Raw genomic sequence first — 18,152 nt, forward strand, 5'->3', positions numbered from 1 at the left:
ACATGCAATACACGTTATGTCAAGTGAAAGTGCACAGATGAAATAGTCTTGATATGAAACTTACTAAAATAAGGTGGAGAAAGTTTCAGTACTGTAAATATGGTTTACTCAAAAAACAAAAAAACCATGCAACACAAGAGAGAAATTGACCCCCCCCCCTCCGACCATTTCGACCTCAAAAAGTAGCATGAAGAAGATTTGAAAGAATGACGAAGACTCGACACGCCGGGCGCAGGAACGGAGGACCCAAACGCAGACAGAGCAGCATTTTAACGAAGGAAATAAAAACTTACAGGAGCTGGAGGCACAAACAGCAAGGATGGCCGAGGACAAGACACCAAGCACAAGGCTAACGTAGGCTGACCCAATCCGACCAAGAACCGGGCAACCGGGGGGAAATAGCTGCTGGGGAGCCAATCAGGGAAACTGGAAACAGGTGAGCAAGCCAGGGCAGGAAGAGAAAATGGCAAGACCGGTGAGCCTTGAAAACCCAGACAAAACAACCATGATAGAACCCCCCCCCTCCCCCAAGGGACAGATTCCAGACACCCTAAATGAACGGACCAGGAGCACCAAACAGGGTGGGCGGAGGAGGTCTGGGGGACGGCTTCAGTACCAAGTGGTCTGAGAGCGGATGAATGGGGCCAGGGATCTCAGGTGGGTGGTCTGAGGGCTGGACTGATGGATGCAACCGATCTGGAGGGCGACCAGCATGTAGACCTGAAGGGCGGAGCCGCTCTGGCAGACGGGCAGGAGGATAACCTGGAGACCAGCGATGTCGGCGGACTGCTCTGGTGTCCAGCGACGTGGACAGACAGCCGTCCGGGAGGCCGGCGTCGGGGCCACCGGGAAACGGCGCTGGAACCAGATCGATTACTGCAACTCACTCCTCTATGGCGTCAGTGCTAGCTCTATCAAGAGACTCCAGTTGGGCCAAAACGCATCCACCCGACTTTTAACTTTCACCTGGCACCACATCACCCCAGTCCTAAAAGACCTCCACTGGCTACCCATCTCCCACCGGATCCATTACAAAATCCTGATTCTCACATAAAGCCCTTCACAAAATGGCTCCCCCATACCTCACCGACCCCCCCCCCCTACCAACCCACTCAGTCCCTCAGATCCACCTCAGCCTCCCTCCTCTCTACCCCCAGGTCCAACCTCCGCGGCTTGGGTCACCGAGCCTTCTCCAGGGCAGCTCCCACGCTCTGGAACTCACTCCCCCAAATCACTAGAGACTCCGAATCCCTCCCACTCTTCCAATCCCGTCTCAAGACACACCTCCTCTTCTCTATTGCCTTCTCGTGCCCCCCCCCCCTCATCCACCCTTAATCTGAGGCAGACTAAGGACCCGAGCACTCGACCCGCTGCCGCCTCCTCTTGGAACTCCCTCCCCGCGATCTGCCCACATTCAAGTCATCAATCAGGACTCACCTCTCCAGACTTGCTTTCATCTGTGATTGATGGTGTTTGTTTTTCTTGCCCGTCTGTATCCGCCTCCATCGGGGAGCGCCGCTGCCGCGGAGCGTGGCCACCCCGCTCCCTCTCGCAGCCCCCCTTCCCATCCGCCCCTGTATGTCCGCGTTACGTTTGCCCGTCGTCTCGTTTCACCCCGTTCCCTGTAAAGCGACTCTGAGTGTCAGGAAAGCGCCGTATTGTGGCAGGGTGACTCCTGTGTTTTTCCTCATCCTGCCACAATAGAAGTTTAATTTATTATTAGCACGCCGGGAGCAGACAGTGGCGACGGGCTGGGACAGAGCAATACTTCATGAAGGAAATAAACTCACAAGCCGGGGCGGCACAAACGGCAAGGAAGGCTCCAGGACAAGATGTGAGGCCCCGGGCTGATGCGGGTTAACCTACCAACCCGAGCGGGGGGGGGGGGGGGGGATAGCTGCTGGGGAGCCAATCACGGAAATGGGGAACAGGTGAGCAAGGCAGGGGCAGGAGCAGAAATGGCAAGACCGGTGAGCCTTGGAAACCCAGATGGCAGGGCTGCCACGAACTGAAATAAAACTGATTAGAGTTGAACGGACAGAAGCCATAACTCAACAACAGACTGAGAGAATACCCGCGGAGGTGTGACCGGGCACCAGCATTTCACAGCAGAATGGTTGTGCTGGGAATCAGTGTCAACGGAGGAGATTGTGTCATCAGCCAGGACCTTCAAAAGGCTTTTTGGGGCCTTAAGCGCAATTTGACACCCCTCCCCCCCACACACCCCTTATGCCTCAGGACAGACCTGTCAACGGTACATTCACATCATGGTGTGTTAGAATTGTGTTAGAGCTGCAGGATGCGGCTGTGTTATCAGTGTTTAGGAAACGAATGACCCCTTCCTACACCACCCAAACAAAAGTTGGGGCTTTTTCTACCTAATATGGTTTATGCTGTGGTAGTGTAAATAAATGGACACAGACAATATGAACCAGCCATGTGTTTACTGTGTACACACGTTTAATCCCATTTAGGGTTTCAGGGGGTCAAGGCTTTCCCCCAGCAGGGATTGGACGGAAGGCTGGTGGACACACTGGATGGATCAAAGCAGTCACGGTCAACTCAGAACCAGCCCAACTCGCACTGATGGGCTATCTGCAGGCAATTTAGAGTCTCGTTTTCACACAGCTTTACACAGCTTTCAGATATGGGAGGAAACCTGGGAGAATTGTGGAGGGAACACACACAAAGCCCGGGAGCCGACAGCGCTAACCGCTGAAGCCCCCATGCTGCCACCAATATATCCCACTCGTTCATAAATTCTACAGCATGTGTGTGGTTGTTGTCGAAATAATTTTCACCCAAACTGCCCCAAATTGACTGTCCCGCTGGTCTGCTCCGATCCCTCTGCCCTGAAGGTTGGACAAAATACTTCAGAGAACCGGCGTATTCCAGCTGAGAGGAAAACATGCCTCCTACAACTTGAACGAAACCACAATATATAGGGTATGGATGAAGTGGAAAGAATAGATTACTCAAAACTGGTGTCCACTAAATTGTAAAATTTCCTTTTATCTGCAGGAAAGACGTCGTTTGTCTTTGAAAGTATTATTAAACTGAAATTATATCCAACATGCTCCAGAAAGGATTGATAGGATTAGTAGTAAAAAAAAAAAACAAACAAAAAACAGACAAGCTGGGAGTTTCTCTTCATGGCTGCATGACATTCTCTATTTCATTTGCATACCAGTGAATGCATCTCGTTGTCACACAGGTGAGGGCGTGGTGAAGAGAGAAGCTGGCTCTATAAAAGAGGACGCTCGGCCTTGCAGGTTAAGGATTTCCCCTTGACTCACAGCACACACAAACCTTTCCCCTTCCTACATGATGTTGCCTTGGGTGAATTATTACGCTCTGATTGGGACTCTTATTTTGAATTTGGGGTCATGCTGTGATTATTCTCAGTCTACATGCGGGGCAAGAAGTCCGGGGGACATTGTGATCGGAGTGTTAAGCCCCTGTCACACTAAGGTGGAGTCCCTGCAGGAACGGATCCGGCCAGAGAGATTCAAGTGCACAGAGTGAGTCTTCAAGGTTCATACCAGATATATTTTACTTTGAAAAGGCACACACAGAAATATTAGATTAATGTAGAATAGGATGATAAGATTTAAATGATTTTTATGAAGCCGTTTGGTTTAGATAACAATAGAAAATCCCTTGCCTAATGCGCAGTTATATTTATTGGCCTCTATTAGTAGTAAATGGATAGAATCTAGAATCCTCTACATTGGTCTGAAGTATACCGTGCATCCTTAAAAATTTGATTTACACTTACATTTAGCAACGGTGTACTGCACTTTGTTGAATATTTTCTACAAAACTGGAATAATTATACTATACTAACTCAAGGACTAACTCTAAGTAAGTGTTTTTAAGTTTCAGTTTGGCCTACAACTAAACGTATTGCATGACCTTGCAGCTAGTCCTGTGATGCATCTGCAAATGCAACTGGAAAATGAAATTTGGATCAGAATTTTAAATGCATCAGTTTGCATTACACTGAAAGGGCTTACGTACTGAGACAAACCCCCTCAGCTTTCAGTCTTATTAAAGATAATGACGGCCCTCAATTATTACGCTCATATTATTCCTATTATCATAGACATTAATTTCAACAAAATATTTTCTAAGCCAGAAGTCAGAGAACAAAGGGTTAAATATGTGATGTCAACTGCGGATCAAATTGTGGAACTAAACTGGAAACCCACTTTGAAGACCAATGCATTTTTATGACCATATCTAAATAAGCAGTTTTTCATTTCAGCTATAATAGTCTCTGATCAGATTCTTAGCTTTCCTGTCTCCAGCTTGGGAAAATATTTATAGTTACATATCAAGACACGTCCAGAGTCACAAGAATACGCTCTATTTAAGGTGGATTCTCACTTTAAGTCAATTTGTCATAAATCACAGGAACATCTTTAAAGGATAAATTATTCCGTTTTAAATTTGGCCAGATTTAAGAAAGCACCAGGAGGCACTTGAAATATCTAATTACATAATGCCAGCCACGACAAGAACACTTTTTTTTTACTATTTAAAAAAAAGGCTTAAGAGGGCGTCCGGGTAGTGTAGCAGTCTATTCCGTTGCCTACCAACACGGGGATCACCGGTTCGCGGGCCTTAAACTGCTGTGGGCCCCAATGCAGCTGCATTACCTATAATTTGATGGTTGCTACTAAGTGCTTCTATGAGGAACAGAAAGTTAACATGCACTAAAATGGTAAATATTTGTTTTGTTTCTTTCCAGGTTTGATTTAAGATCATTTGTGCAGGCCTTGGCTGTTATCTACACTATTGATACCATCAACGACTCTGGCTTTCTGCCCGGCATTCGTCTCGGCTATATTATCTGTGACACATGCTCCCACGCCCTAAAAGCCATCCAAAGTACTCTCCATATGTTGACTTTCAACAGCACCCTACCAATTTGTGATTTCGAAGGACCATTGGTTAAGGCCATCATTGGGGCACGATACTCAGAAGTATCCAGTGCTGTGGCCAGGGTTCTGGGTCTCTATATGGTCCCTCAGGTGAGCATAAAATATTAGCATGTTTTATTATTAAACATGATGCAACCACAATACAATAAAACCACCAGTCTTTGACTTTCCTTCTGTCTTGCAGATAAGCACCACATCATCTGTAACAACTCTTGATGATAAATTACGCTTTCCATCCTTCTTGCGCACTATACCGAGTGATGGACATCAGACTCGTGCCTTGGCTCAGATAATGGTTCACTTTAACTGGGACTGGGTGGGTGTGGTATCAGGAGATGACAGCTATGGCAGAGCTGCTCTCCAGGGTTTCCTAAAAGATGCTGAAGATGTGCAAGTGTGCATTGCCTTTAATGAGGTCCTTCCTCATTACCTGGACCACGCTGAAATCAAGCAGCGGATCCATGAGGTGGCGGATCGTATCCAGTCCTCTAATGCCCGTGTGGTCCTGCTTGTTCTGAGAGCGGAGCTTGTTGAACAGCTCTTTGAGGTGATGATTGAGAGGGGAATCTCCAGGACCTGGATTGCCTCTGATTCCTGGTCCATGTCTCGACCTCTGGCTTTAATGAAAGGGATCAACGTGGTTGGAGACATCTTTGGAATCAGCTTCATCACAGGTCAGAACCCAGGGTTCGACAGTTTCCTTGCAAATCTGACACAAGGTCCAGGGGCTGTGAACAGGTTCATTGATGAGTACAAAGATTTAAGGTTTGGGTGTTCTCCAGAAGTGCAAGAACACAAGGAGTGCTTAAACAGAAAACCCGCAGCCCTGTGTCCCTTGCCCCACTCAGTGAGATTTAATTCCAAATTTGCCTGCGAGCTTCCTGACCCCCAAAATGCAAATGATGATTTTCTGACACATGCGACTGATTTAAGTTTGACATATTCTGAGAAAGTGGCTACATGGGCCATTGCATATGCCCTACGAGATCTTCTCAAATGCAACCAGACGCACTGTCCAGGAGAAAGAGACTTCCCACCTTGGAAAGTAAGCAAATTTTAAATTGAGCAATATTTGAGCAATTTAATATATTTTTGCAGACTTACAGTTTACATACCCCTTTGAAATTTAGAAAAATACAGGGTATTTTGTTGTTAACCAACATAACAATTATGCCTTATTTTCTTGCAGCTTCTCCAGGAGCTGAAGAGGGTTCGTTTCACTCTTGACAACCGGGAGTTTTTCTTCGATGACAATGGAAACTTTGCAAATGGTTATCATTTGACTCACTGGGTGAAGAGAGGACAAAAGAGGCATATTGAGGTTATTGGAGAGTATGATGCAAAGAAAAAACTTGTGACGGTCACTGCAGACAGCATAGACTGGGAAACTCAAAACAAAACGGTGAGGAGGTCTAAAAATAGATGTCATTCATTGTTCTTTACTGTATCCTTTTTTTATCAATGCGGGGATATAAATCCTTCTGACACTATAACTGTGATTTACAACCCTACAAATAAACTTGACTTTACTTGACTATGAGTAATGTTTACCTCCATCCATCCACATTCATCCATTATCCAAACTTCTTATCCTGCTCTCAGGGCGTGGGGATGCTGGAGCCTATCCCAGCAGTCATTGGGCGGCAGGCGGGGAGACACCCTGGACAGGCCGCCAGACCATCACAGGGCTGTTTACCTCCATTCCATCCTAATTAGATGATCGTTAATCTAAAGCATTTATTTTTTGTCAGATCCCTGAATCATCGTGCTCAACTCCCTGCAGTCCGGGGACATTTAAAAAAGTCTCAAAAATTTTTTGCTGCTACAATTGCAGCCAGTGTGAAGAAGGAACCTATACCAATGTTTCAAGTGAGTGCGCAACAATAAAAATACAGATTATGAAATTACAGATTATTATATTAGTTTTATATGCTTTTTTTTAACAGTTATGGCTGCTGATGGGAATAAAATCTCTTACATGTTAATAATCTGTTTTTATAGATCTTCCCAACTGTCTGAAATGTCCAAATGGAACCTGGTCTTTAAGAGGCTGGAGTAAATGTAGGCAACAGACTGAAGTCTACTTCAACTGGAACGATCCCTTTGCTATTTCCTTGCTTGTTGTTACTGGCATAGGGTTTCTGCTGCTACTTTGTGTGCTTATCATTTTTCTGATCGGGCGTCACAGCATTGTTTTTAAAGTGGCGGGCGGAAAACTCTGCTTTGTCATAATGGCTGGGCTAACAGTTAGCTTCGGTGGAGCCATCTTGTTTGTTGGCAGGCCAAACGACTACATTTGCAGAGCTCGTCAAACAATGTACGGCCTTGGCTTCACGTTGTCTGTCTCTTGCATCCTGGTCAAAACTTTCCGCACATTCCTTGCATTCCTAATGGACGGAAATCAGCAGCACAGTCTACACAAACTGTACAACCCTACAGCCATCATCATCTGTTGTACAGCCATCCAAGGGCTCATTTGCCTCTTCTGGTTGATCTTTGATTCCCCGAAGGTTGAGAAGTCCATCTCGAGGCAAAGTATGAACATTGTGTTAATTTGCAATGAGGGATCTAACTGGGGGTTTGGCATCATGCTAAGTTACATTGCTGTGCTTGCTGCCATTTGTTTCGTTCTTGCCCGGAAAGGTAGAAAGGTTCCCCAACGCTTCAATGAATCAGGGTACATCATCTTTAGCATGGTCATCTATCTTTTTGTTTGGATTTGTTTTACCCCTATATATGTGACAAAATTTAAACAGCGCTCGGCTGTCCAGGCTTCTGCTATTGTTGTCTCCAACTTTGGCATAATTTGTTGCCATTTTTTATCCAAGTGCTACATGATCCTCTGCAAGAACAAGGAAGATATAAGCCGGAAGGCCTATATGAACAGTATACGGGCCTTTTCAATTGATTCCATGAGAAATGTACTGCCAGACATTTCTCTTGATGCCGAACAAAGCTCTATAGAGTCAGTATCTCCATATAAGGGGGATTCAAAAATGTCTGTTGATTCTGGGGTAAGCACTCATTGTTCCACCCTCTCAATTACAGCTGTGAAAAAATCCAATGAATCAAGTGATACTTTCCCACCTCCAAGAGCTAGGGAAAGGGTTCGAGCTAAATCAATTTGATAAAGTTCTTTGCATTTTTTTTTTTTTGCAAATGAAAAATTGAAGGGACAGTTCTGGCTAACATGTCGGAGCAGTTAACAAGGAATCATCAAATAACCCGATGTGTGGCTCTATAATTAAAAAAGAAGCCCTTTATTTTGACCTCTGTATGTACAGATGCAGGGGGCACTTTTGTGATTTATCAACCTTGATGTACCGTATGTGCAGTTTTTTGTATCAAGTTCAAGTGTCAAATTTATTTTCTAATGTGCAACATTTTCACAGGGGAGCAACTGCAGTGAAACGCTTCCTCGAGGTGCTCTCAGCAATCCGGTTACAAAGGAATTAATATATGTAAAATATTTAAAAATTGTATGAAGGTAAAAAAAAAAAGCTTAATAAATGTAATAGGTATATTAAGAAAGCAAATAAAGAGGGTATCTGGGTAGCATAGCCGTCTATTCTGTTGCCTACCAACACGGGGATCGCCGGTTCGAATCCCCCGTGTTGCCTCCGGCTTGGGCTGGCATCCCTACAGACACAATTGGCCGTGTCTGTGGACGGACAGGAAGCTGGATGTGGGTATGTGTCCAAGTCGCCAGTGTCCTACACTGTTGGGGTGGTGGTGGGGGTACTGGGGGGGAATAAAATGATACTTCCACATGCTACGTCCCCCTGGTGAAACTCCTCACTGTCAGGTGAAAAGAAGCGGCTGGCGACTTCACATGTATCAGAGGAGGCATGTGGTAGTCTGCAGCCCTCCCCGGATGGGCAGAAGGGGTGGAGCAGCGACCGGGACGGCTTGGAAGAGTGGGGTGATTGGCCAAGTACAACAGGGGAGAAAAAAAAAAGGAGGGGGAGCAAATAATAGGAAGAATAAAGGATATAGAAGGTTGTAAACTATGTTGTTAATGTACATACCATTATAAAACGTGCATTTGTGTATCCGTGAATAATACAATGTTCCTGTTATGACTGTTGTGTGACAGTAAATATTTCATTGGTAGGATCTACTTAACTGATTATGTGTTTCTCTGCCATGCATGGACATGTATATAATTTTCCATTGTCAGAAATAAAGTCGAAGAGTTTGTCATACCCTGCATTCTCAGATACCCAGTTTACAACTCCTTAAAGAATCAATTGGTAAAAAGGGTAAAGGGGACTGAGAGGATGATGAATTTCTCAATGCATTTATTCTCTGAAGGACAATCCCAGTACATACACTTTAGAAATCTGTGCCACAGAACCGGTTTTGTTAAATCATACCGTGGGTCAGAAGAGACGAACCCCAGGTCAGAATAAATAGAAAGCTATACGTATCTAACATTTTTCAAACCTTGATGATTGTAGCACTTCCAGAAGTAGTTAACACATGCAAAACTGAAGATACTAGTTGTCAATTGCAGGAATTCTCTTAAAAAAATCAACACAACTGTCTTTCTTTCTTTCATTACCCATGCCCATGTATTGTCAATACATTTGTAACTGTGTTATTTTCTTCAAAGGGCCCCTCCAAAAAAATAAGAAAACATACGGTTAATATTTTTTTGTCAACCTGATATCTCTTCATGGCCCCAAGTAGGGAACGTATGGTAATAACCAAAAACCATGCTGTACTTCTTAGGACTCTCAAGGTTTAGTCCCACTAAACCTTGTCCCCAGATGATCTCATTCAACTTTTCTGGGATGCCTCTTTAAATACTCTCTCTCTCTCGCTCTCTCTCTCTTTCTCTCTCTGCCGCACCCAAGTCAGTCAATTATTAAGTTAGTCAATAACCACCTTTTCTCTCATAGAAATGTAATTTTGATGTGGTCAATATAATGATTATGAACCATCAACAACAGACAACAAGTTCGTCTTTAATTCATTTGTTGAATAATCTTTTGTTGTTTACCATCGCTTTTCCTTTTGCAGTGAAATGGCCAGAGGAACTTAATAGGGTGATATTGTTGTGCAGGCTATAAAAAGCCGCCTGAGGCCAGCCCTCATTACCCAAATGAGCTTATGGTCTTACGAGTAGGTGAGTTTTATATGGTTTAACGTGACATATGGGCACAGTGAAGAGTTCACTGAAAGCCTAACTAATCCTTTCACCTCTTTGTCTCTTGCGAGGTACAGAGGGTTATGTCCTGGCGCATGTTATGAGGAAATTTATAATAAATGAACATGGAGACGCACATGTGGATATATTTTTGGACTGTCTATTGCAGGTAGAAGACATTTACGAGATGGATTTATTGATATTTTGTTTTGGGTAACATCCTCATCTAAAGGAAGCTTGTCATACTTGAGAACCTAAGCCATCTGAACATGACAAGTACAGCAGGTGGCAAAGGACCTTTGCCAATTTCTTTTTAACCATTCATATTAGGTTCTGCTCTGTTATAGTAGTTGCACTGAAATTACATTAGCAACTTGTATTCAAAACAGCTGAAATGGGCTGTTCTCCATCCAAGGGTAACAATTTTGGGACTCAAGGTCCATTTCGAAAGGGTAGATTGTTGCTGCCTGGGACCCAAGAAAATCCTGGAGAGTCCCAGTCTGACGATGGAGAGTGTAAAGATTCAAGCGGAATAACAGATGGGGATATAAGGGAGAGGAAACCAGTTGGGCAAAACAACTCGTCACAGAGGGAAACTCCTTTAACACCTCAAAAAAAGAGATCTTCTGTTTCCGAGTTGACCCCAGAAGTGGTTAACTTGGGAAAATTGGGCAGTCAAGGAATCGACAACACGCTAGCACAGGGAAAAGAGAAACATGGGGAAAAGCAAGATGTTATAGACAAAAAGTCCTCCAGGAAACCAAAGAAAAACAACAGGAATGTTAAATCGACAAAAAAGAAAGAGAAGGAGAAAAAAGCTCCATTTTCAGAGGAGAAAGTTGACTTTCCAGAACCTCTGGTAAAAGCTCACCAAGCTGCTTATGCTTTTCTGAATCCTAGTATAAATAAATACGACATTCTCTTGGGGTTTTTGGAACAGGTAACCCAAACTCAGGTTTCCGTACAGCCTATGGTTGCTTTCCTGGCTCTACGCTTTGAGGAAATTAATCGGGGACTTGAAGAAATGGCAGACGAGGGGGAAAAACTTCTGAAAGAAAATGGAAAGCATCTCGCCTGGCCAAGTCAACTGAAAAATCGATCTTCCCCTCCTTTGAAGTCTGGCTGTGCTACCGTTGAGCCCCCACCTGATTTGTTGCAGCAGCTGCTTCAATATACAACACAGAGAATGCGGAATGTGAGCCACAGTGTTGGTAGAATCGGGGACTCTGCTTTGGAGGAGGCAGTTGAGTACTTCACCTCTGTCTCTGAGCTTTTGGAGGAGAAACTGAAAGCCAAGCGTGTAGCAGAGGCCAGGCTAATGCAGCTGTTAACTCGCATTGAATCTGCATCCATACGCAGGCCCGGACCAGAAGATTCTGCTCTCTTCAGTGAGGACAGTGGTATTGGGGCAGAGAGTGAATCCCTTGCAGGATCTGAAAGACGTCATAGACGAGGGAGTTGTGAATCTACTGGGACAAACCGAATGACCCCTGACAGTCCTATGGGATACAGCACTGTGACTATTAGGCAAGGAGGGATGAGGCGAAAGGTTATGTGCAAAATTAGTCCAAGTGTCTCCCTCAACTCGATTGATTCCACGTGTACCATTATGGCTAAGGAACAAAATGACACAGAGTCCCTGCTGGGATCAGCTTCTTTAGATGATGGGGAAGAAGATAATAATGACGATGATGATGATGATGAGGACGATGGAGACATGGGAGATGGGAAAGTGGATGTTAGAATGAGATCAAATTCTTCATCTCGTGACCCTGCTCAACAACCTCGACGTCTACCATCAAAGCGCATAGAAAATCCTAAAAATGTAGAGATGACACTGAAGATGAAAGATGCTATAAGTGGCCGGATACAGTTTGTCCAATCATCGCAATGTAGTGCCAAAACAAAGATAAGTGACAGCCCTAAAACCACTAGACGCCAGTGGGCAGAGGATGAGGAGCAAAGCCGGAAGAGACCTCAGACGGTAGCGCCTATTCGGAGGGCAGCAGTAAAAAAGACCCCAGCTACTAAAGAGCAACGCTCTCGGTCAGCAGAGTCTCTGCGGAACAAAGCTGAAGATCCTACTCTGGCTGAATTGGAGAGAACCCAGAAGGATCTAAGCCACAGGCTAGAGAGGATGAGCAAAGGAAGGATAGGAGGGAACAGTGGGACTGTTACATCTAAACAAAGCCAGGGAAACTCCCCAGCACAGTCTTCAGCTAAAAATCGTGTACGCCCTTCACAAGAGAAGAACAACAATCTGCACCCAACGAAAGATAAGGCAGGCCCTAGGAAGGGTAACAGTAAAGATCGGGAGTTAACTAGTGATATAGAAGATGAAAACAAAACGAGAGACAACAAAACATCCAAGGGTCCGCTGAAAGCCACCCCGCCCCCTACCCCTCCGTTATCGCCACAACAATCTGTGGGATTTTGCAGAGGCAGGAATTCTGTCAAAAAACTTATTGACACCTTCAGTCAAGGGAGAGAGGAACAACAGGGTTCCAAAGTTTTAGGGCCCCTCAGAGGTGTGCGAAAATGTGGAGTTCCTGTGTTGCCAGGTTTAGGAAATGTAGAGGCTGTCCTCAGTACTGGCATAACCAGCTGTAGAGTTGAACCAACATCGTCTGAGAAAACTGATGCTTTAGATCTGGAAAGTCTCCCACCGCCTCCACTCGAAGTATTAATGGACAATTCCTTTGAAGGGGCCCAGAATCTTTCAGCTCGTGTATCAGACGAAGGGGCTGCCAAAGGAAACAAATCACCTGCTTTAAGAAGGCCTGTAGTATCACAGCGTCTAAGGGCCTCTGTCCAGTCAGGGACAGTGCTGCCTAGCAAAGGCCCTCCACCACAGAGTTACAGCATAGCATCCCCTCAGGACACTTCTGTCCAGTCAAGAATAAATCCACCAGATGTTCATCCAGAAATTGATACAGAAAAAGAAACAGCTGCCTCTCTGTACAAGCAAGCTAGGAAAATCATACACCTGCAGCACTCTGCAGACTCTCCTCTAGAGAAATCCCATAAAAGTCCTTCAGCCTCAAAGCCATCTCCCACTCAAGCTGCATCAATAGAGGACCAAGATGGAGGCAGCCTTCTAGTGCCTAGACCTAACATTGCAATGTCTTCAGTGCCTCCAACGTCAGTAGCTAATAGCCAGCCACCAGCCACCCCACCAATGTCTCGGGCACGGATGCTACCATCCACACCCTCTACTCCAAAAAGCTCGAATCGGCGTTTTCCCAGTCCCCAGAATTTCAGAAGGCAGCCTACCCCACCCTCTTCATCTGGTAGCCCCCCAGTCTCCCGAAAACTCCCTACTCCACCAGCAGCTCAGAGGAGACTTCCCAGTCCACCCGTTTCAAGGCAAAACATTTCAAATCAAAACTCAGCCCCCTCCTACTCTTTCAAGGCACCATCTCCGCCAGCCTCACCAAAAGTTCAAAGATGGTCAAGAAACAACAGCAATGAAGACTCCCCTACTCCTCGGCTAATGAGCAACGCTCGCTCTGTCTTTTGCCCTGCTTCTCCATCTTTGTTTGAGGCCCAGCCTTGTCGAGTGCCCCAACCTCCCCAGGCATGGTCCTCTACTGGGGTCTCTGTTCTCCCACGTCCTTGGGGCTCTAACGGCAGGTTTCCCCTATCTGTGCGAGGGCCACAATCTTTCATCCGACGCAGCCATTCAGACCGAAGGCCCAGTCTAAGCTTGCCACCACGGTCACCTTGCAACATTTCAGTGGCGCACACTTGTGGGAGTGAGCCAGCAATAAGCACACAAGGGTATGTATTATCCATGGTTCACATCCTAGACCTTGATATAAGGCACCGCATTCCCCAAATCTACCAAACAAGATTAAATAAACCTTAATATGTATTCCTGTGGGTGTAGTATTCTAAAGACTATAATGAAAGCTAGGTCCGTAGTGTATACACTGCTCACTCAGAAAATGGTTCACATGTTGTAATTATTACTAACCGCTCTAACCTCTGCTAATTTTGTTGAAATAATAGTTGACGAATATGCAGACCTCTATGTTTTTGTATTGCTCAATTTTTTGTTGTTGTGTCAAAACATCTATTTTTGTCAAACTTCTTTCGAGAGGCATGATGCATTTCTCAAAAACAGAGACAGAGTCATATTAGTCAAGTCTCGCTGCCTGCAATGCCACAAATATCTTCACCTGTTGCTTAGTTGGTAACGCTGTTGCTATGACATCATTATCGTTACCACATCATGACTAGAACAGAAGGAGAAACAATTTCTATTTCTGGTTAGGTTTAAATTCATTCAACTTTGATGCCAGCCAAATTCACAAAGTGATACTTACTTTAAGGTGGCATGTATACGGTGAAATGAAAGTCAGTCAAGAAGAGAGAGTAAAAACAAAACAAAACACACATATATACATACACATATATATATATATATATACACATAAATAAAGAAAAAACCAAGACTATTTATGAGACATTAACAGAGGAGGGGCAGATATCAGTAATTGGACTTTATTATTTTACAATGAACTCTGCAAGCAATTTCATGAACAGAATTGTAATGTAAGTAATTCAACACTGTTTCACTAATTACTGAGTTATATCAAACACACTAATTCATTTCTCATCACAAATTAACACAGTTTTGGCAGAACAAACAAACTTATCCAATCACAGGTAATTGTACACATCCATTCCCACAAGTAAACCTAAAAAAAAAAAAAAAAATCCAACTAAACCCTGGCCAGGCTTGTGTTTTCAACATATTTATCCTACAATAAGTTGTTTTTCAGTTATGTAACAACTGACTTTCTATGTTTACAAGTTACAATTATGGAATTAGATAAGGTTTTTTTGTGCCGTTATTATGGATACTCTGATATTTTCAGACCATAACTGTGTTACTGTAAGTGGCTAATCTGTGATGCACCGTGCCGTGTTGTAACATACCCACATGGCCTACTTCACTAATCTCCCATGACCACATCTTCCCTTCACCTTTCATAGGCTGGAGGATGAACCAACCCGGGAGGATGAAATGTGGAGTAGCCAGTCAGATCTCAGAGCAACGCCACGCTCTGCTTCACACCCGGACCTGTGTGTTGTGGGTCAGGCCTTCAACAGAGAATGAAGGAGGCAGTGAAGGGCCAAGCAGGATTATGGATTAGCAGGCCTCTCCAAGGATTTAAAAAGGTGTTTTTTTTTACCACCGGGAAGAGAGGAAGGGCTTATTCTATCCTCTTTGCTGGGGGTACCACAACCCCATGTTTGTTTCCCCCGAAGGACACATTTTCGACAATCTAATGGGACAGTGTTTGTGCATGTGCACATGCTTAGTGTGTAATTAGCCTCATGTGGGAATGTGCAGGAACACGCTTTTGCATTTTGTCAGTATATTCAGAGAAATACGCACAGCTTCTCATTTCCGAGTTCTCTGTTTACATGGATTTGTACTCGACCTTTGGTGTCACAGGGATTAAACCTCGTCAGATCAACTCCGTCAGGTCGCCACCACTTAGTGTCAATCAGGCATCACACAGGGTCAGGTTTTACACTCAAACTAAGTAATATCAACTCAAAAAAGACATTTTAATCCAAATCCAAAGACTGAGATATATTTTCAACATTAAGATACCTGTTATCGGGGCGTCCGGGTGGCGTGGCGGTCTGTTCTGTTGCCTACCAACACGGGGATTGGCGGTTCGAACCCCCGTGTTACCTCTGGCTTGGTCGGGCGTCCTTACAGACACAATTGACCATGGCTGTGGGTGGGAAGCCGGATGTGGATATGAGTCCTAGTCGCTGAACTAGCGCAGCGCCTCCTCTGATCAGTAGGGGTGCCTGTTCAGGGGGGAGGGGGAACTGGGGGGAAATAGCATGACCCCCCCCTCCCCACGCGCTACGTCTCCCTGGTGAAACTCCTCACTGTCAGGTGAAAAGAAACAGCTGGTGACGCCACATATATCGGAGGAGGCATGTGGTAGTCTGCGGCCCTCCCTGGATCGGCAGAGAGGGTGGCACAGCGACCTGAACGGCTCGGAAGAGTGGGGTAATTGGCTGGATACAATTGGGGAGAAAAGGGGGGGGGGTTAAAAAAAAAGATACCTGTTATCGGAAACATGACGGGAAATACTGCAGTATTTATTACTCTGTGATAACAGAAAGTATTTTTGTCTCTATGTACCTCTCAAATGGGGGTGAAATGGCCACTAATGGGTTTGGGTTGGGCCTGAAATAAATCTAGTAGTGTTTCTGGAAGTGATTGGTCAGACTGGCGTCCAACATCGCCGCACCTGAAACGCTCCCGATGTGTGTTTACAGTAGCTGAGTGAGAGGTCTGCTCTCATTGGAAACCTTGCCGCAATATTTTCAAGATCCTGATGATATTTCTTGGTATATATATATGTGTAATTTATTTTCTTTTTTTACAGTTTGTTTATAAATAAATTGTGCATACTTTCTTGTACTTCCTCTCATTTCATATCTCTGCTAACGGGCGGGAACATTTATCCTCATTTACCAGTTAGCGCTCACAGAGGGGTGTGTGTGTGTGTGTGTGTGTGTGTGTGTGTGTGTGTGTGTGTGTGTGTGTGTGTGTGTGTGTGTGTGATTGCGGGGCTAGCTGGGGCTCCCAGGGTCAGGTCTACAGCATGCCATGGAGGGGTTTCCCAGCAACCTTCAGCTCGTCAGTCTGGTGTGCTGATCTGTGTAGAGGAAGGTAATTTGAGAGGTCCTATTGTTTTTCAGAGACGCTCTCCTTTCCTTCTCAGTTTCCTCGTTCCTTCTCAACATATCCCTTTTCTTCTTCTTCTATTTTTTTTCTTCTTTTCCCTTCTCTTTTCTTTCTTATAGTCTAGCTGACGAAAGCACACGGAAGATGATTTTTTTTCCAGCTTCGCTGCTTGTCATGCAACATTTCCATAGTCTTTATTACTTTTCCTTTATCTGGAATAAGCTGTACTTTATGATGCGAAGATTTATCGGGGGTAGATACAGTAACTTAAGCACCACATGAAAAAAAAGAAGAAAGAAAAGGATTTTAACCTCGAAGTAACCACGTCACACTTAAGCAAGCTACATAGGTGTATGTCATAGTTAAGATATAAATGGATTGCCATCCTTCAAGCAGGCACCACAAATAAATCCAGATAAAAACATTAACACAACCAGATCTCCGCCCCACTCCTTTGTGAACAGTGCTGTTTATGCATCATCCATCCATCCATCCATCCATCCATCCATCCATCCATCCATCCATCCATCCATCCATCCATCCATTATCTGAACTGCTTATCCTGCTCTCAGGGGTGCTGGAGCCTATCCCAGCAGCCATTGGGCGGCAGGTGGGGAGACACCCTGGACACCTGGACAGGTCACCAGGCTATCTCACACACACACACACCCACACACACACATCCACACCTAGGGACAATTTAGTACGGCCGATTCACCTGACCTTGTCTTTGGACTGTGGGAGGAAACCAGAGCAGCCGGAGGAAACCCACGCAGACACGGGGAGAACATGCAAACTTCACCCAGAGGATGACCCGGGATGACCCCCAAGGCACGGTGGCGCAGTGGTTAGCGCGGTCGCCTCACAGCAAGAAGGTTCCGGGTTCGAGCTGTATATGCAGGGGAAAAAAGAAAATGTTTTGGGTACAGTAACACAATCATACCAAGTTAAGGGATAAAGTATTATCATTGACAGCTAATTACTGATGGTGTTCCTGACATAAACCTCTGGGGAGTGGGGGCATGTAGCGCAGTGTAGAGCAGTTGACCACTGTAGCTTCTCAACATAACTGCTTTCATTTGATTCCCCTGGTTATTGCTGTTCCTTTTATTATTATTATTATTATTATTTTACTGTATGGTTACTCGGGTAGGCTATTGGTACACCGTTGTGAGTTGCTAAACTGCCACGCGGTTTTAGCAGACGTAAGGTTGTAGTTAGGTGCGCGGGAAGATGTTCTAAGTAGGGGGGCTGCCATCTCACCTCACCTCACCTCACCTCACCTCACCTCACCTCATCTCATCTCATCTCATCTCATGTCATGTCA

General features: G+C 44.9%; 2 protein-coding genes across 2 annotated transcripts; both read left to right on the top strand.

Annotated features, from left to right (window-relative positions):
* The first annotated feature begins 681 nt into the window (after positions 1–681).
* LOC130126725 (G-protein coupled receptor family C group 6 member A-like) lies at positions 682–8,355 on the top strand. The gene is made up of 9 exons (XM_056296342.1): positions 682–777; positions 3,406–3,521; positions 4,754–5,036; positions 5,131–5,730; positions 5,824–5,991; positions 6,136–6,278; positions 6,781–6,815; positions 6,948–7,832; positions 8,339–8,355. The coding sequence occupies exons 1-9, from the start codon at positions 682–684 to the stop codon at positions 8,353–8,355; spliced, it is 2,343 nt and encodes a 780-aa protein (XP_056152317.1).
* Positions 8,356–10,492: 2,137 nt separating this feature from the next.
* On the top strand, positions 10,493–15,223 carry pcare1 (photoreceptor cilium actin regulator 1). The gene is made up of 3 exons (XM_056296523.1): positions 10,493–13,127; positions 13,161–13,878; positions 15,100–15,223. The coding sequence occupies exons 1-3, from the start codon at positions 10,493–10,495 to the stop codon at positions 15,221–15,223; spliced, it is 3,477 nt and encodes a 1,158-aa protein (XP_056152498.1).
* Positions 15,224–18,152: the final 2,929 nt, after the last annotated feature.

Source organism: Lampris incognitus, chromosome 16 (assembly GCF_029633865.1).
Source record: "Lampris incognitus isolate fLamInc1 chromosome 16, fLamInc1.hap2, whole genome shotgun sequence".
Classification (NCBI taxonomy): Eukaryota; Metazoa; Chordata; class Actinopteri; order Lampriformes; family Lampridae; genus Lampris; species Lampris incognitus.